The sequence below is a fragment of the Galeopterus variegatus genome, unplaced genomic scaffold (assembly GCF_000696425.1).
Source record: "Galeopterus variegatus unplaced genomic scaffold, G_variegatus-3.0.2 Scaffold5027, whole genome shotgun sequence".
NCBI classification, from domain to species: domain Eukaryota; kingdom Metazoa; phylum Chordata; class Mammalia; order Dermoptera; family Cynocephalidae; genus Galeopterus; species Galeopterus variegatus.
In genome coordinates, this window is record NW_007731138.1 from 33,627 (window position 1) to 50,298 (window position 16,672).

At 41.1% G+C, this 16,672-nt stretch overlaps 1 protein-coding gene across 1 annotated transcript in view; it reads right to left on the reverse strand.

Annotated features, from left to right (window-relative positions):
* IMPG1 (interphotoreceptor matrix proteoglycan 1) overlaps positions 1-16,672 on the reverse strand; it is a 112,312-nt gene that overhangs the window by 15,795 nt on the left and 79,845 nt on the right. Inside the window, 2 exon segments of the mRNA XM_008588773.1 lie at positions 10,409-10,628; positions 13,355-13,887. Coding sequence (XP_008586995.1) covers positions 10,409-10,628; positions 13,355-13,887 — 753 coding nt within the window.

Below are 16,672 nucleotides of genomic sequence, written 5' to 3' on the forward strand. Positions count from 1 at the left end.
ATCTCCAATTGGCTGACTGAAGAAGGATGTCTTTCAGCTCTCCATCATGTGATCAAAAGAGCACCTAAAAAAATGTCTCCTGCCTGCAGGGAACACTTTCAGGCATTTTACAGGTAAACTGAAAATGATTAAGATCCTTGTCATCAAGAAGTTTATAAATTCACGGAGATCAAAGGTCCCTGATGGTCCAAGACTGTCTCTTTTTCAAACCTCCTGTTTCTGGTGCCACGTGCACTCATGCTTGTCAGGCCTGAAAATAGGCTCTTCCTGTCCGCCAGTCCTCCCCGGGTCTCAGACCCGCAGATCCTCATTTCATGCCCCGTCCCGCCCCCGCCACTTGCCTCATGTCCTAGGCTGTGGGTTGATTGACTTTCTCTGTCTAACCGTCCTCATTTCATCATCTCCTTCTCTGTCGCCATCTCATTCACGTGTCGGACAGAAAGTGAAGCATCTCCTTTGACCGGGTCCCGCTCAAAGGCAGGATTTCAGCTCAGTTTGGCTAAAATTCAGGCTTCGCCTGGGCTGGCCGGGCCTGCAGGGTTTCTTTTGTGGGTTTTTTTTTCCCCAATGCGATGAAACCTAGCGTTTGCTAGATGGCGCTCAATAGCAAAAGAAATCTGACTAGACTCGGGGTAAAATTTAAAAATTTAAGCGCCAGAACTGATTTCTGTCTCCTTAAAAGCCACTGCGCCGTGCGCACTAGTGGACGGAAGGCTGGCAGGAACTGGCGCGGTGGCAGCAGCCGCCCGAGGCGCCCGGGACAGCCACTGTGACTCCGCGATGACAGCGGCAGAGCGGGCCCGCCCGGCGCAGGGAACTCCGGGATCATCGCTTCCCATCTCCGAAAGGCTCTGGAGCCGGGAGGAGGCGAGCGGGGCGTTCCTTCGCCCGGGGCACTGGACAAGGCGAACTCACAAATCACAATCGATAGCAACTAGCAGGACGCACAGCCTTAGGGCCCGCCGTACTTTTAGGGACCCATAAAAATGTTTTCTTTAAAATCAGAGGAAAAAAGAAATTAATAAGTAAATAAAATCGGAGGGAAAAATTCATATGGGTATTTGACTTTATACATACAGTCTTAAAATATAATTTTTAATATTCTTTTAAAATTAATATTAATATTAATGAAGGCAAAAGGGCCTAGAGCCCAGGAAGTCATAAAAATCCCTACCGATGGGCATCCCAGGAAGCAAAGGGCCAGCAGTGCAACCCCAGGACACAGGGCCAGCGACACAGGAGATGAGGGGCTAAAAGAGAGGGGAGCGGTGAGGGGGATCACCTGGAAGGCTGCCGGTGACTTTCCCAGCTGGGAAGGGACGCTCCTCGCACATTAAGGGAGCATTTGGAAGTTTGGAACTTTGGTTTCTGAGAGGGAACACTTTTTTTTTTTTTTTTTGCATTCTAAGACTATGACAAAATATAGGATATTTCCTCTGGTGAAATGTAGACACTAACAGAATTCATTTAAGATTAATTAAACTGATATATGTTGTCATTTTTTTCTAAATAGACTAAACAGCCTCATTTTTTCTAAATAGATTAAATAGATTATTCCCAGTAGGGGGTTTATAGGACTCCTTTTCCTTTCATAAAGAGACAATAGGATAGAGTCGAAGTGGGCACACAAACCTGGCTTTGAATTCCAGCAACAGCACATGGCCACTGTGTGACTTGTAAAAGGTAATTACTTATACCTCTCTGACACACAGTTTCTCCAACTGTTAATGGGGAGAAATAATACCTACTTTGTGTAGTTACTTATAAAGATTAAAAAGTGTCAATTCTGTAAATTAGCACAGCCATTATAGAAAACTGTATGGAGGTTTCTCAACTAGAGGTAGAACTACCATACGATCCAGCAGTATCACCACAGGTATTTACCCAAAGGAATGGAAATCATCATGTTGAAGGGAAACCTGCACTCCCATGTTTATCACAGCTCTATTTATAATAGGCAAGATATGGAACCAACCTAAATGTCCATTGACAGACGACTGGATAAGGAAAATGTGGTATATACACACCATGGAATACTATTCAGCTATAAAAAGAATAAAATTGTGCCATTTGCAGCAGCATGGATGAGCTTGGAGAAAATTATATTAAGGGATATAAATCAAGCACAGACAAATACCACATGACCTCACTCATAAGTGAGAGCTAAAAATAAGTAAATAAATAAATAAGAAAGAAACAACCAATAATCACAATAATCTGCTGAACTTTCAGGAGAGAACAGAACCATTGCTACTAGAGGTGGGAAAGAGTAGGGAGGAGGAGGGTTAGCGAGAAATTGCTTAATAGACACAAAGAATGATTATGTTTTGTAATGATGAATATGCTGATTATCCTGATTTGATCATCACACAATGTACACAGGTATTGACGTTCAACTCTGTACCCCATAAATATGTATAATTAATTATAATAATTGTATGTATAAAGAATATGTATGTTTCAATTTTAAAAAGTTTATCGAAAGCTATTATTACTGTTTTTATTATCATTATTGTGATGAGTGACATCTACCACCTTTTCAGGGTTGGTGACTAAATGGGAGTCTTACAAATTATGCGTTTTCCAGAGAAAATGAGTTTGTTCTTCCCCATTTTCACTGAAAGCATCCTGGCTGCCAGACTGTAATTAATTTCCATGTTTACCATTTACTAGCCTTGAGGTCTGCCTATTTTTGAGGAGGCTTCTTAGGAATTCAAGAAGGGAATAAGTTATACGTGGTTTTGCATTTTTGAAATCTTCAATCTGCACAGCTAACTGGCATAAAAGCCCTACATACTTCTGAAGAATTTTCACAGCAGCCTAAATGAAAGATGACTCTAGCTGCTGGGATGCTGGCAGAATACTGAGCAAGCTGTGATTTATTCGGTTTTCCAGTTGATAAATCACAGAAAGTTCTAACATTGGTTTATACTTTCTATATCACAGATTCATTTATTCAGGGAGTTTTCAAAAAGTGAATGGCAAACCAAATGCAGTAATAACAGTGTCGCCTCTCCTACCTGTCTGCACCTCTGCAGATGTTATTTGGCCTAACAGATTGCAGACCCTCATTTAGAGGACACATCTGGGAATTCAGATGCTGGTCTGACCATAGAATGATAGTCACCTAGAAACCTCATGAGAATTTTCCAGTTCTTTCCTCTTTAGTTCCAAAGTAGTTATGGAATATTTCTCCCTCCCAGCATGACTACCACAAGCGACTTTTCCACCCTGACATTTGGTAACAAGAAAAGAACAGAAAAGAAAAAAGCTTGGTTGGAATTTGTTTCAAACTTTGCGAATGGAACTAAATAAATGGCCTGGGCATTGCTTGTAAATATAATAAAATTGGGCAGAGACAAGAAACGCTACTCTGACCACAATGTCCTTAACGTTCTCCTCAGCTTCATTAAACCTTAGACAGCCTTCCTCCTGACTCTAGGCTCTGGGCCTCCCTTTTCTTAGAGCAGTTAGTTTAGAAACCTTGTAACTGCAAATTATTTATCTGCCCCTTTTAGGTATACATCTTTTAAAAATTCTCTTGCCAGTTTTGCAACTCAGGACTGTTACTCGCAAGGGCCTGGGAGCCAATCCCTTTGAAATGTAATCATCAAGGAGGTTAGCGCCCCTGCCTGCCTGCCTGTCTCTGTGGAAAGGCAGGAGCCTAACTTCGGACGGCGCCTTGCTCCAGGCTGTAAGACAGGAGGTGGACAGAGCATGTCGACTTTCTCATTTTCCAGTTTGTTGCAACCTCACTGAAGTATGGCCTCTGCCCTTATTGCTCCACTAGACTGCTTCAGCAAATGGTTCTCATGACCTCTGAACTGTCCACTTAAGTGACCTCCCAGCTCACAGCTGCTGAAATTGCTGACCCGTCTCTCCTGCTCTTCTCTCTAGTGGCCTTCTGCGACATCATCCCCTCCTGGTTTCTCTTCCGCCTCACTGACTGTTCTTTCTCGACTCCCTTCGCTGACAATTCTTCCATTTCCCCATTAAGTGTGGGGTTTCTCAAAGTTCCATTCCCAGCTCTTTCTCGTCCCTCTCTACACATTGCCCTGGGCCATTGTTTTCCTATTCTCTGGCTTCTACTGAGGTTTCCCAAATGTGCACTTCTAGCTTCGGCCTCTAGACACTTACTTCACATAGGCTAGAGGCCAATTCACCTAAGAGGTCCGTGTACTCAGAACCGATTACCCAAAAAATATTTTTTGGAGTCTTTTTAAAAACCTCAAGGGATTTTATCTTATTAATTTCTGCCTTTTTTTTACTTTAAAAAAAAAAATGAAAAAAAAACCCCAGTTTAATCTAGTTACCACACTTTGTACCTATTTATTTTTACTAAGTATTTTCTGAACTTGCAGTATTTTATGAATGATTAACTAAATGTTTTGATTTTATAAACTTGGGAACACTTCAAGGACTGTTTAATACTTACTTTGAAGACTGAGTTTTCCAAAATTTTATCAAAGTTAGACCATAAATCATGGAAAAAGAAAGGATGAAAAAAAGAAAAATAGGACACCAAAGTGATGCAAATAGATTTGGCAGGGGCTTTTAGACAGCCTGGCTTTAAGTGACTAGCTCAGCCTGCTTTCCCTTCATTCTAGTCTGAGCTCCCTTCGTTCCCTTCTTGGTATCCAAAGCTGCTATCACACAGCAGGATAACTGAGGTACCCTGACACTCCCAGAAGTGTCTGCATTTTCTGCCTCTTCTGCAATATCACCTTCCTGCCCTTCTCTGCCTGAGCCCACCACCATCATGCACCAACACCCAGATCCTTCTTACTGTCTGTCTACATACAAAGCCTGTCATGATGTCTCCTCACTTCTATAGAATTAATTGCTTCTCCTCTGCACTTTATGACATTTCTGTTCACATCCTGATTATAGTACTTAACAGACTCTATTATAGCTTCTTATATATGCTTCTATTTCTCTTGTTCAGCATTTAGCTCCCTGAGGGCAGAGATATGGTCAATTTATCTTTGGGACCTGGTGCCTGTAGTAGTGTCTGGCTCATGGCAGATAATCCATAACCGTTCACTGAAGGTATGAGTGACACGGATCCAAATCATGATTGCATTATCATTTATTCGTCTAACTTTCCTGTAACAGTAAAGATAAGGGCCAGAGGGAGTAAGAGGCTGGGTAATCAGTGAGGGTTTAAGAAAAATTATCCATCATTTGAAAATAAGAAGAAAAGTTGACTGCATGACCTTCAATGTCATGTTAGAACAATAACAATCCAGCCTGGTAAATAGGGATCACCCGTAGGCCAATCAGACCAGCCGCCTGCTTTTGTACAACCTGCAAGCTAAGAATGGTTTTTATAATTTTAAATGCTTAAATTTTAAATGCTTAAAATGTAATGTTATGTAGGTTACATGAGTACCTTCGTAATGTCTTTGATTTTACCTTTTGGCTTGTAAAGCCTAAAATATTTACTCTCTGGCCCTTTAAGAAAAAGTTCGCTGATGCTCAGAAGGCAGTAACTTTAACTCAATATCTACTACTGATTATGGCCCAGACATTTTACAACTCCCTAAAGTTAGGAGTTAATGTATACAAAATTGATAAGATACAATGACTGTATTTTCTGTTTTCTGTTTACAATTTTATTTCACCATTCACCTTTGCTCTCTGGCTATATAAAATCCCAGTTTCCATATCCTCTTTAAACAAGCTTTATCATCCTAACGATTCCCTTGTTTATAAATTAAATAAAACTTTGGTATGTGCTCAGTTTCTAGTTGTGTGACAATTATGGTTTTCACATTTTGAGGGTGATTCTTTGATCAGGGCTGGGGGAGGCAGGGGTGGGTAGGACGGTTGATTCTGGAGGTTGGGGGGACACTGGACACGAGGCGGGAGGACCTTGCTAACCCTCCAGCGCTGCATATCACTAGCTCTAATCTATTTCTACCAAGAATGTGTGAAGGGAAGTAACTCAGTTTTGCTATATTTGGCCATCATGACTGGGAAAAAGTTAAAATTTGAGGATGCTTTTTCCATTTTCCAAGGATAGATTCTTGGGACTCTTTCTCATAGATAAATCTAATTATTTATTCCTGACATACAGTATTTCCAGCAGCTGCCCTTTTTTTCCTCTAAAGATTTCCCCTTTTAATTCTCTTTCAAGGAGAATTTCCTCAGCAGATTGGACCAGCATCAATGAGTTCAAGCAAACACTCCAAAGATGAAAACCTGAACCAGGGAGGTTTCCTGCATTTGCTAAAACGACCTCCTCCTATTACCAGGGATTTTGACGATCAGTGTCCCTCAGGCATCTCTTACTATGTGTTGGAGGACGTGCTCTGCTGTGCATCAGCTCAAGCCCTCAATACCTGAAAAGACCACACCAGCAATAGAGCCGAGAGCTGTGTAAATTGAAATTTGAGTTCTTGTTCTCCAGGAACCTGAAGTAATTATCTTCATTTAGGATCTAGGGACCCGAGAGGCTGCATGACCAGTTGATTGCGCTAGTTGGTTGTACGAGGAGTACATTTTAATCAGCTCATCTGTCAATCATCATGACAGCTTACACTCAAACATACCACCCAAAGGAGAAAATGTGGATCAGCCAGTCACATTGAAAAACTAGGAACAAAATAGCTGTCATATGGCTAGGTTTAAAAAAAAAAAGAAAAGAGAAAACAACTGAAAATTATGTTCTGCATATTTTTCCTTCATTTGACTTAAAACCTAGACACCCATTTCTTCTATAATCAAATAGCAATTTTGTATGTATTTCCCCAAACTAAAATTGTACAGGAGTACCAATGCTAGAAACACTACTGTAACTGTACAGGCTTTTTTTTTTTTTTTAAGAACAGTGTTTTAAATTTCATGTTCAAGAAGTTTTATAAGATATGCAGAAATGAATTAAGTCTGTTCAGAAGCAATGGTGGTGAGATTTTGGGTTTTGATGCTGTCTCTGCCCTGCATTGGAACAGGGATGTGAATGGGAATCATGTGTGACTGAGGGTGGGGGCTGTGTGTCTGTGTCACAGTGTGTACCTGATCGCCACATGCTCTTGGCTCCTGCGCCCCAGGAGCCACCACCCTTCAATGGTAGCTCTTCAGCTGCTGGGTGACCTGCATGGCTGGTGTCCTGCCGCCCCAGCCCTGGCCCTTTGTGGCTGCTGCTGGCTGCTCAGTCCTCACCATGACCGCCCACCTGGCTGTCTCACTGGCCAACCTAGAGGGACTAGCATTCTTTATATTGATCTCTATTCCCACATTCTCTCTTTTCCTCAGGCCTCCAGATCTCAACGGAATGAGATTTAGAGGGAAACTCAGTAGACTCTCTTCATAATGGGACCATCCCTTAGTGATTTCAAGCCCCCAGGAATTTGCACGAAGTCTGGCACATAAGAGAGTGGTCATTAAAAAGTCTTTTCGGATGACAAAAACATAGATTTGATGCCGACATAGTTTTAAGGTATCCCTTTTCTGCCACACTGCAAATTCCCTTGGGCAGGGGGCTGGCTTTCATACATTAACATGTTTTACAGAGGTAAATGAATGCTTACTTTTTGGATTAAGCATGTGGAAGATGGCCATAGTCCCTCCTGATCATTAGCTTTACTGCCCACTTGCCGGTTACACGGGCGAGCCTACCCTTTGCCTTTGATGAAATAACTAAACCAGGACCCCCAGCTGTGAGTGAAGAAGCCCACCTGGTCAGTGTCTGTGCCCTGCGCCCACTTCCATTCCTTGCTTGTCTCTCCTGCCTGCTTGTACCTTCTTCCTTACCCCTCACTGTTGATTGGAAGAAAACTTTTGGGGGGCAGTTTGCACAGTGGCTTCTCACCTGTGCACAGCATAGTATAAACCAGAGCCCTTTAGGATACTGGATTTATACATTTTGATATAGCTAGATAGACAGCTAGATAGATAAGAGAGATGAATTCACATAGTTCATTGTTTATTTTTTTTAACTTTTATAAAATCCATATTTGACTTTCTACTTCTGCTGTCCTCAAACCCTGACCGGCTCACCACAGTAATTTTTTGGCAGACCCCTTCCATTCATTCATTATTTTGTGAGTGTTTAATGTATTAACAATTCAGATTTTGTCACTCTCCCCGTACCTAGCAGGGAATAGAATATGAACAGTTTACTGAAAAGCATAGTGTAACATTTCGGTGGCTTTTGCAACGTATCTCCTTTGTAGGTAGCATGAACAGTCATTCATTCACTCAACAAATTTCCATTCAGAGTCAAGCTTCACCTGGCTGGCTTTAGCAGATCTACTTCTCTGGAAGTTTTTGCTGGTTCAGGCTCAAGGTTGAGCTGCGTCTGGAAAGCAGGTAGGTAATTTCTCAAGCTGTCCAGCATGCTCTGGCTTTCCCTTATTGTTTCACCATGAAAAGTACAAATTGGGCATGTATTCTTAGGTAGCTCAGCATAAATTTGACTCCAGCAAAGTTATGTTTGCACCATCTCATTTTTATCTGCTATTGGCTTCTTAGAGGAAAAGCTACATAGCAAAACTGTTCACAAGAATTTAGTGAAAATAATTTCAGTTTTAACTCTAACTCCCATACAAACACTTTGTCGTGCTACTTTTTACTGTTCTTACTGTTACCCTATGCAGGTCACAAATTAATAGTCAAGTTAATTATGACAATGTTGCAATGACAGCTACTAACATTTATTAGACAACTGCAATGTGTCCAGTGCTATGCTAAGTTTTGTAAATATCCTTTGTTAATCCTCACAATTGTGACTATCTCCACTTTCCAGCTGTGGAAATCGAGAGCTGCTGTTAGCACACAGTATTCACATTGAGGGCTACAGACACATTGCTGTGCCGTGTTCCCTCCAATGTCGCCCGTGTCCCTTAGACAACCTGGCAGGGCACTACCAGCTTCCTGACCTCTTTCTAAGGCACTACTTAAGCAGCACATACATTGAGACAGCTCTTCCCACAGCTGCACACCCAAGTTCTCCCCTGCCTCAACTTTGCTCCTTACATTGAACTTCTTGTGTTGTTGGTTGGGTCCCAAAGTAAACTGCCAGCTCCCTGAAGGAGGAAGGAAGGGAGGGGACTGGGCCCTCATCTCCACTGGGCTTTCCAAGTTCTCCTGTTATCTTCCTGTCCTTTCTATTATCTTTAACAACCAACTGAAGAAATTAGTCTCCTGATCCTAACTGGCAGGGACTCCCTGGTTCCTTCTCAGGATTGAGGTAGTTTTTAGGGGAAGAGGAAGTATCTTTCTAGCATTTAAGAGGTCTTTGATTTCTTAGGGGGTCCAGAGGGCTTACTTAACTGCTTCTGTTCAGAGGTAAGTACTCCCAGGCTCGGTGCCTAAGGGCATTCTGTCTTTTTAATGATCCTGTTTACCAAGGCACAGGCAATTTTCTTCAAGTTGCTCAAAGCCCTGCTTTGTCAAAGATAAATGTCTCCCACTGAGCCTTTTGGTTTGCATTTTGCCCAGGGCTTTTTCCCTGTGCCTGCTGGTTTGTCTATAGAGAGCCAGAGAGAGTGTTAAAGATTCACTTCACTAATTCATAGCCAATTAGGAAGCCACTCTTTGAACCTGGCTGGAAGGTTGCTTTGGCAGCAGGTCTGGAGCCCTCCTCCCTAGTGCGTCAGGGAATTAAAAAAACTTCCTTTAGTTGGTTAGAAAACAGAATTTTGAAACTAATGGTGAAAACAGTTCCTAACTTGGGGATAGCTAGTTACAATGGTATACACACTGTGTCTTATTATCAGAACAAACGTTTGCTTTCTATCATGTAGCTTTGAGCAAAGCCCCACGCCTTTAAGAGTTTTCTCCATGTCTAGCTCTTCTTTGTTTTAATCTGCACGTGGAAGCTGACCTAGGGTATATGATTGGGAAGGGAAATTATTTTCTTCTTTTTTTTTTGATGATGGTGAAGTGACCTTCTCAAAGTTTGAATTTCGATCTAATCATTATTTTTCTTTCCTCAGGATGCTGTCGCAGTTCTGAATTCTGTTATGCATAGGCTATTCTAATAGTTAACTGATTGGAAAGGTTCTTCTGTAGGAACCCCCCAGGTTGTTGCAGTTCACTGAGAAAGTGCTTGTGACTTCTAACAGAATGTAGATTAGCTTGGCTGTGGATAACATTACAAAACAAAAAATCTCTTAAGCACTGTGAAAGTTTTGTTCTGAGGAAAAATTAAAACACTCAAGTTGTGTGAAGCAAGAGGTGTGCTCATTCTTTGCTTTTCGATGCAGAAAAATTTTAACCTGTATGTCTTAAGACTTTTCTAATACTGTGATCTGTTGCTTTTAAAAAAAGAGAGGTTATTTTATCAATTGTGATTTTAATTTGATTTTTGTGGCCCGAAGGTTGAACTACATACTTAAAAACAAAACAAAATAAAATCAACGACAACAACAAAAATCCCACAACTTGCCGGGCTTGCTTTTACCTGGTTCAATGTTGAGAGAGTTGCGGTCTATTTCTAGATCAAGTTGTTGGGCTGCGGTGGAACGAAAATCCTCCAAGACCTCGTGCACAGCCTCGGTGAGGTTATATGGCACTGACTTGGCAAACTTCATTTTGCTGTTCACGATCACACTCCCGTTTCTGAAGTTAAGTATTTCAAGTTGCTTAAATCCTGTAAGATTGGAGCGTAGATATGGAACCAGCTGCAAAATAAAAGATGGTTTATTCTGAACTGTGTTCTAAGTGCTCAGCTGCTGCTAATTCCATTTATACTCATTTTTCAGTATCTGAGGCATACATTTCAGTTTCTTTTTATTGCTTTTATTCTTGTTTTTGGATTTAATATGAGACCAGAACACCACTACTTAATGGTTTACTTGTGGTGATTATGTTCTATATTCCCACCTTTCTATCTGTGTATTGAGATGGATAGACAATGATTTTCTTCATGATGAATTGTGAGAACAGACGATTTTAAAAAATCCAGGTTGGGGCCGGCCCGGTGGCGCACTGGATAGTGCGCCGCTTGAGAAGCATGGCGGCGCTCCCGCCCGAGGGTTCGGATCCCACATACGGACCGGTTCCCGCTCACTGGCTGAGCGAGGCGTGGGAGCAACACCGAGGGTTGCGATCCCGTTGCCGGTCCCGGTCCGGTACGGGGGCGACACTGAGGGTTGCGATCCGTTGCCGGACATGGAAAAAAAGACAAAAAAAGACAAAAAAAAAAAAAAAATCCAGGTCAATGCTATCAGCAAAGCTGGAATGCTAGGTTCAGTTACTAAAACAAAAACAAAAACCCAGGTACATAAAAACATGTTCCAAAGTGAGCCCAGGAGCAGATTGACTTATGCCTGTGTAAATGGGACATCTATTTGAAAGCAACCAATTTGAAATGAACTCTTGAAATAAACAACAGCTTAAACATCGGCATGTTTGTCTATGCAGTAAATGTTCCATGGTCAACACAAACATGATGTAGTAGAAACAGCAGCAAGACTTGGGTGCCAGTCTTGGAACTGTCCCTAACTAGCTGTGTGACCTTCATCAAGCCACATAACCACTGTATTGTACCTCAGTGTCCTTATCTGAATTGAGGGAGAACAAAAAGTTGTTCCAAGGGGAACCCTTTCCAAACTATAATCATCTAAAAAGTACCCAGGGCATTGTGCTTTTGGCTTGCACACCTGCCTCTTGTGAGCCACAGCCATCTTTGAGATCATTTGTCAAAAATGTTTGAAATTCAGTGATGTCTGCCTTGTCCCTGGCCCTGCAAGTGAGCCCCCCCACCCCCGTTCATGAACTGCACACGTACAAGCCCAGAGAGCACAACGAGGCAAGCTGCAGTCTCCCAGGCTGGCCCGTACCTGCTTGTTCTTTGCTCCTATCTGCTCCTCACCCCGATTTTGACTCTGACTCTGACCCACACGCTGGTAACTTCCTCACAAGGTTATTGTGAAAATAAAATGAAAATTTCCACAGTGTTTGGAACTTCTTTTTCAATCTACTCTCTCTTGATTTCTTCTACTTACTTTGACTGGACTCATTCTTTGTGTCTTAGCATTGCTTTGGCTTCTGGTAGGGATTTCCTGTCTTCACCTACTGTGCAGATGGCTAGCTGCCCCTTCTCCCAAATCCAGTTTCTTCCTCATGGGAAAGAGGACACCTAGTTAGAGACCACACTTTCCAGCTTCCCTTGCAGCCCAGTGTGGCTTTGTGACTAGTTCCTACCAATAGAAATGAGTGGAACGATGTGGACAACTTTGGTATCTCTTGCTTAAAAGGAAATTTCTTTCCCTCAGCTTCTTCCCTTTCCCCTTCTCACAAGTGGAAGTAGGGGTGTACTAATGACCCAGCTTTGACCATGTGAATGAGGAAACACCCTCACGGTTGGCAGAGCTACAAGAGGGAGGAAATGTGGGTCCCTGGAGGGCACTGTGGAGAAATAAGAGTGTGTCTAATTAAAGTCACTGTATTCTTGATCTTGTCATTATGGCAATTTAGAACGAAACCCAATTAATTAAACACCTGGGCTAGGTTCACTGGAACTATGTTCCCTGAGATTATCCCATATCTACCCATTTCATTATGGGGGTGGGTGGCACAGAAAAAGCCTTACTTTAAAGCAAATGTTCATTTGAGAAATTGGGTTTTATGTAGATTTTAATTTGAGTAATAATTTAACTTATATTAAGCACATATTTTTTTCTGTTATTGTCAGAAATTCTGCAATCTGTTTGATATGCATAGTATAATTTTTAAAAAATTGGTCATGACTACGTACAAGTATTACATAGTTCAACATTTCTTATTGTATATGTATTTCTTATTGTACATGTAGAAACAAAATAAGCACGTGAGTTTGGAGGTGTTTTATCATCAAAGATATATGTCGTAATGATCATTGTCTCATGTTTTTTGTTAGGAGTCAGGAATGACAAGTCATTTAATCATTGTTCGGTTTTACAAGAACTTAAGGGGAACTAAACAAGGAGCCCTTCTGCCTAAACGCTCAGCCTCACCTGTGCTGAATCGTTCTGGCTCTGTGTCTTTCCGTCAGATGGCTACGATTTAGGAAAAGACCGCTCATACTGTTTTTAGATTCCAAGTTCGGTACTTGAGTGATTGTGTATTGTTTCTCGATAAGCTGTCAGGCAGAACTATAATGGGAAGATTTTAAAGATAAATTTGTTCCCATGTGGCTGGGTGGCAGTGTCTTCCCTATGTGTCCACTACAGAATTCATTTCCCTGACCGGATCTGAATCCATTTCAAAACTCCAGCAGAAAACCTTTAGCAGCCGCTGGCTCAGAGACTTGCCTCTCTGCATTGCTCAAGACAAAACAATACTCTGCAATGGTTATGTTGTAAAACAGCAGCAAGGAAAGAAGAAACATGCAGAGAAGGGAGGAGTGTGAGCAGCGCCCACTCACCAGCTGTGTGAACCGTTGCTCCAGAGTCCGGTACTCCGGGGTGCTCTTGTTGAACAGGCTGTTGGAGAAGGGCACGTTCGCAACACGCAGACTGAAGAACACCACCAGCTCGTGGCCCTTGGTGGCAATGGTCATAGCGCTAGTGGTGATGTACTGTAAAGCTGGGACGGGAGTCGTATTCTCCAAGAAACTATCTGAGGTAGAAACGTATCCTCTGAGTCCTGGTATCTCAGATGAGGCAGGAGAGCTAGACAGATCCATTCCATCCAGGTCTCTGACCATATCTTGGCTGCTCGTATGCCACCTGCTGTCATCTGAAGATCCAGACGAATGTGAAATTTCCGGAGCCAACTGGCTGATGGCAGAATAGTCATTGGTGGGGAGGGTGAGCCCTGGGACTAGTATTGTCTGGTCAATGGATATTATGTCTCTGGTGCTTTGATCAGTCAAAGAGAAGATGCTTGATGCAGCAAAGAAAGGTGGAGTTTCTGATAGGGACGTAGAGGCTGTAGCAGGTGGAGACCAAGAACTGTCTGTGGAGGAAGCTCCTGTGACCACTGTCATTATGTCCAAGTATTTCACAAAGAATAGAAAATGAAAAAGAAAATCCAAAGTTAGGCTTATCTCTAAAAAGGATATGACATTTGCATTGATTATCTCAATGGACACGTTTAAAAAAAAAGAGAGAAATTGGTACAGAAAGGGCAAGCAGCTCTGTGTCCAAACCTAGGGAGACAAAGGGTAGGTCCCTGTATCCACTTTATTTAGGTCCAATACTTCTGGATATATGAGACTAAAAAAGTATCGGTTGCCGAAAATTTCTGGAATTTTGCTGCCCAGCCAGACACGGCATACCTGGAGACCAGGTAGTACAAACTGACGAAGTAACCAACTGGTGACAAACCACAGCTGACATTGGAACAGATTTAGATCCTACATTCCCATCTGGAGTTCCCAGATAACTAGCTGTGCAGTTTCGGCATAGAAATTTAATCACCTTCCAATAATGCAAGCTTGCATTTTATGCAATTGAATTTTTTGGATGCCAGTTATCACATTTTTGTAGTTTTACCACTTAAATTTTTAAATTATGCTTTCCCCAAATTGGATGATCTGATTGAATAACTTGACAACTTTCAAAATAGCACTGAGGGTGTAAAGGTGTGGGTGACATAATTTGAACTTTATATCGACTGTACAACTTGATAAATATTTGATAATATTAAACACCTTTGTCACTGTTACATTATCATACCCCGATAATTTCTACCACCATTTTGTATTGCTTTCTTGGGTAAGTACACATCAAACTACTAAAGTTCATTGTTTGGCGCAAAATTATAATCAATAATTATTTATAAACTAAGAAAGTGTTTATATAAAACTTTCAGATAAAGAGATTGATGGATTATTAAGATATTCCAATAAACCTAAATTCAGAGCCATTGATGATATTTAAGGCATTAGGTGAACAAAACAGGCAGCTTTCTGTGATTATTTCAGTGGCATTTTGGCAAATATGCAGGAAAATTCTGTTGAAATCCAAATGCTAAGCATGATGAATGAACTGTCTGGATGCAGTTATAATCTTTGGATTCTCAGTCGGCTAATTTACTACAGTGAAATCACCAAAACTGAAACTCCAACTGATAAACAACTCTGAAAGGTGGAATCATATTAGTTTTATTACTTCCTTAATATAAAACCTGCCTGTTGGTGAGTTATGCCCAGATTTCAATGAAGCCACCTCTTCTGACATGGGGAGGGTGTCTAGGGTGTCTGCCCATAATTCACTCAATTGTCAGAAATGATATTTCCTAACATCCAATATCTCTTTGGATATACACTTAAAGTTTTATTCAAATCTCCATTGCTATGAGCTGAATGTTTGTGTCCACCGAAAATGTATATGTTCAAGCCCTAACCCCCAATGTGTTTGTATTTGGAGGTGGGGGCCTTTGGAAGGTAATTAGGTCATGAAGGTAGAGTCTTCATGAATGGGATTAGTGCTCTTATAGGAAGAGACATGAGAGAGATAATCTTCCTTTTTCTTTTTGTCATTTGAAGATATAGCAAGAAAGCATTCATCTGCGAACCAGGAGGTAAGCCCTCATTCGGAACCAAATCTGCTAGCGCTCTGACCTGAACATCCCAGCCCTCAGAACTGTGAGAAATAAATTTCTGTTGTTTAAGCCAGTCAGTCTATGGTATTTCATTATAACATCCTGAGTTACCTAAGATATTCATGGACAGATCTGGGATGAGTAAATAGAAAGGTTTCAAGTGCTCCCTGTGATTTGATTTGACTTCTTTGTGCCACAGGAAATGCATTTGAATCCATGTTCCTATGATGTGATCTCTGTGCTCCTGTAGATAATAAGGGTTGGGGAAATCTGAGGCAAGAAGCACAATGACAGATGTCTCCTTTCTGCTCCTGGGCCAGCATCTCATTACTCACACTCTTACTAAACAGACTTTAACCAGCTTAAAATAGGTTACTGCATTATGTCATTAATCAATAAAAATGAATTTCTAGTCTCCTCCCTTTGTGGCATTTTAATATTAATCCTTCACATTCACAATAAACCTAACCAAGTTATTTCATTGATGGAACACTTGGCTATTTAAATGTAGAGTTGCTTGATGAAATTCAGGATGCCTATTGGAATATACTTACAGTAAAAAATTATTTTTTGTTTGTCTGAAATTAAAGTTTAACTGGACATTTTGTATTTTTCTTTGCTGAATCTAGCAGCCCTATATAAAGCTGATTTCAAAAGATTCCTACCTCTTTTGGCTTGGGATTGAAGCCATTAAGGCTATAGTCAATTCCTTGGAAAAACAAATATTATCCAAACCTTACCCCCACTAATAAGTGTATTTAAAATAATTACGCTTTCATCTGATTTTAGTTAAAAAGTAGACATGGTGGTGACACAGGCCATTTCAACATTAAGTTTTTTTGTCCTGCAATAGGAAAGTCAAGCGCTAAAAGCTGAACCATTTATTTCATCATGAAGTATGCAAAATAAAAAGACTCAAAATAACAGTTACACTAGAGTGTGTATGGATTTCCTGCAAAGGTGTGGGGTGTGTTTATATGCCTGTGTGCATGGCAGGTGTGCTAGTTACAGGTGTTCAAGTGGCATGACCAGCAAGTTCTTAATTTTATATCAAACAAATCCATTCTTATTTATCATAACAAGAAAGTCATTACCTTCCTCTTTGGCATATTATAAAGATAAAAACTCTTGTTCATTCATTCAACAAATAGATTATTATAGCCTACTCTGTGTCAGGTATTGTTCTAGGTTGTGG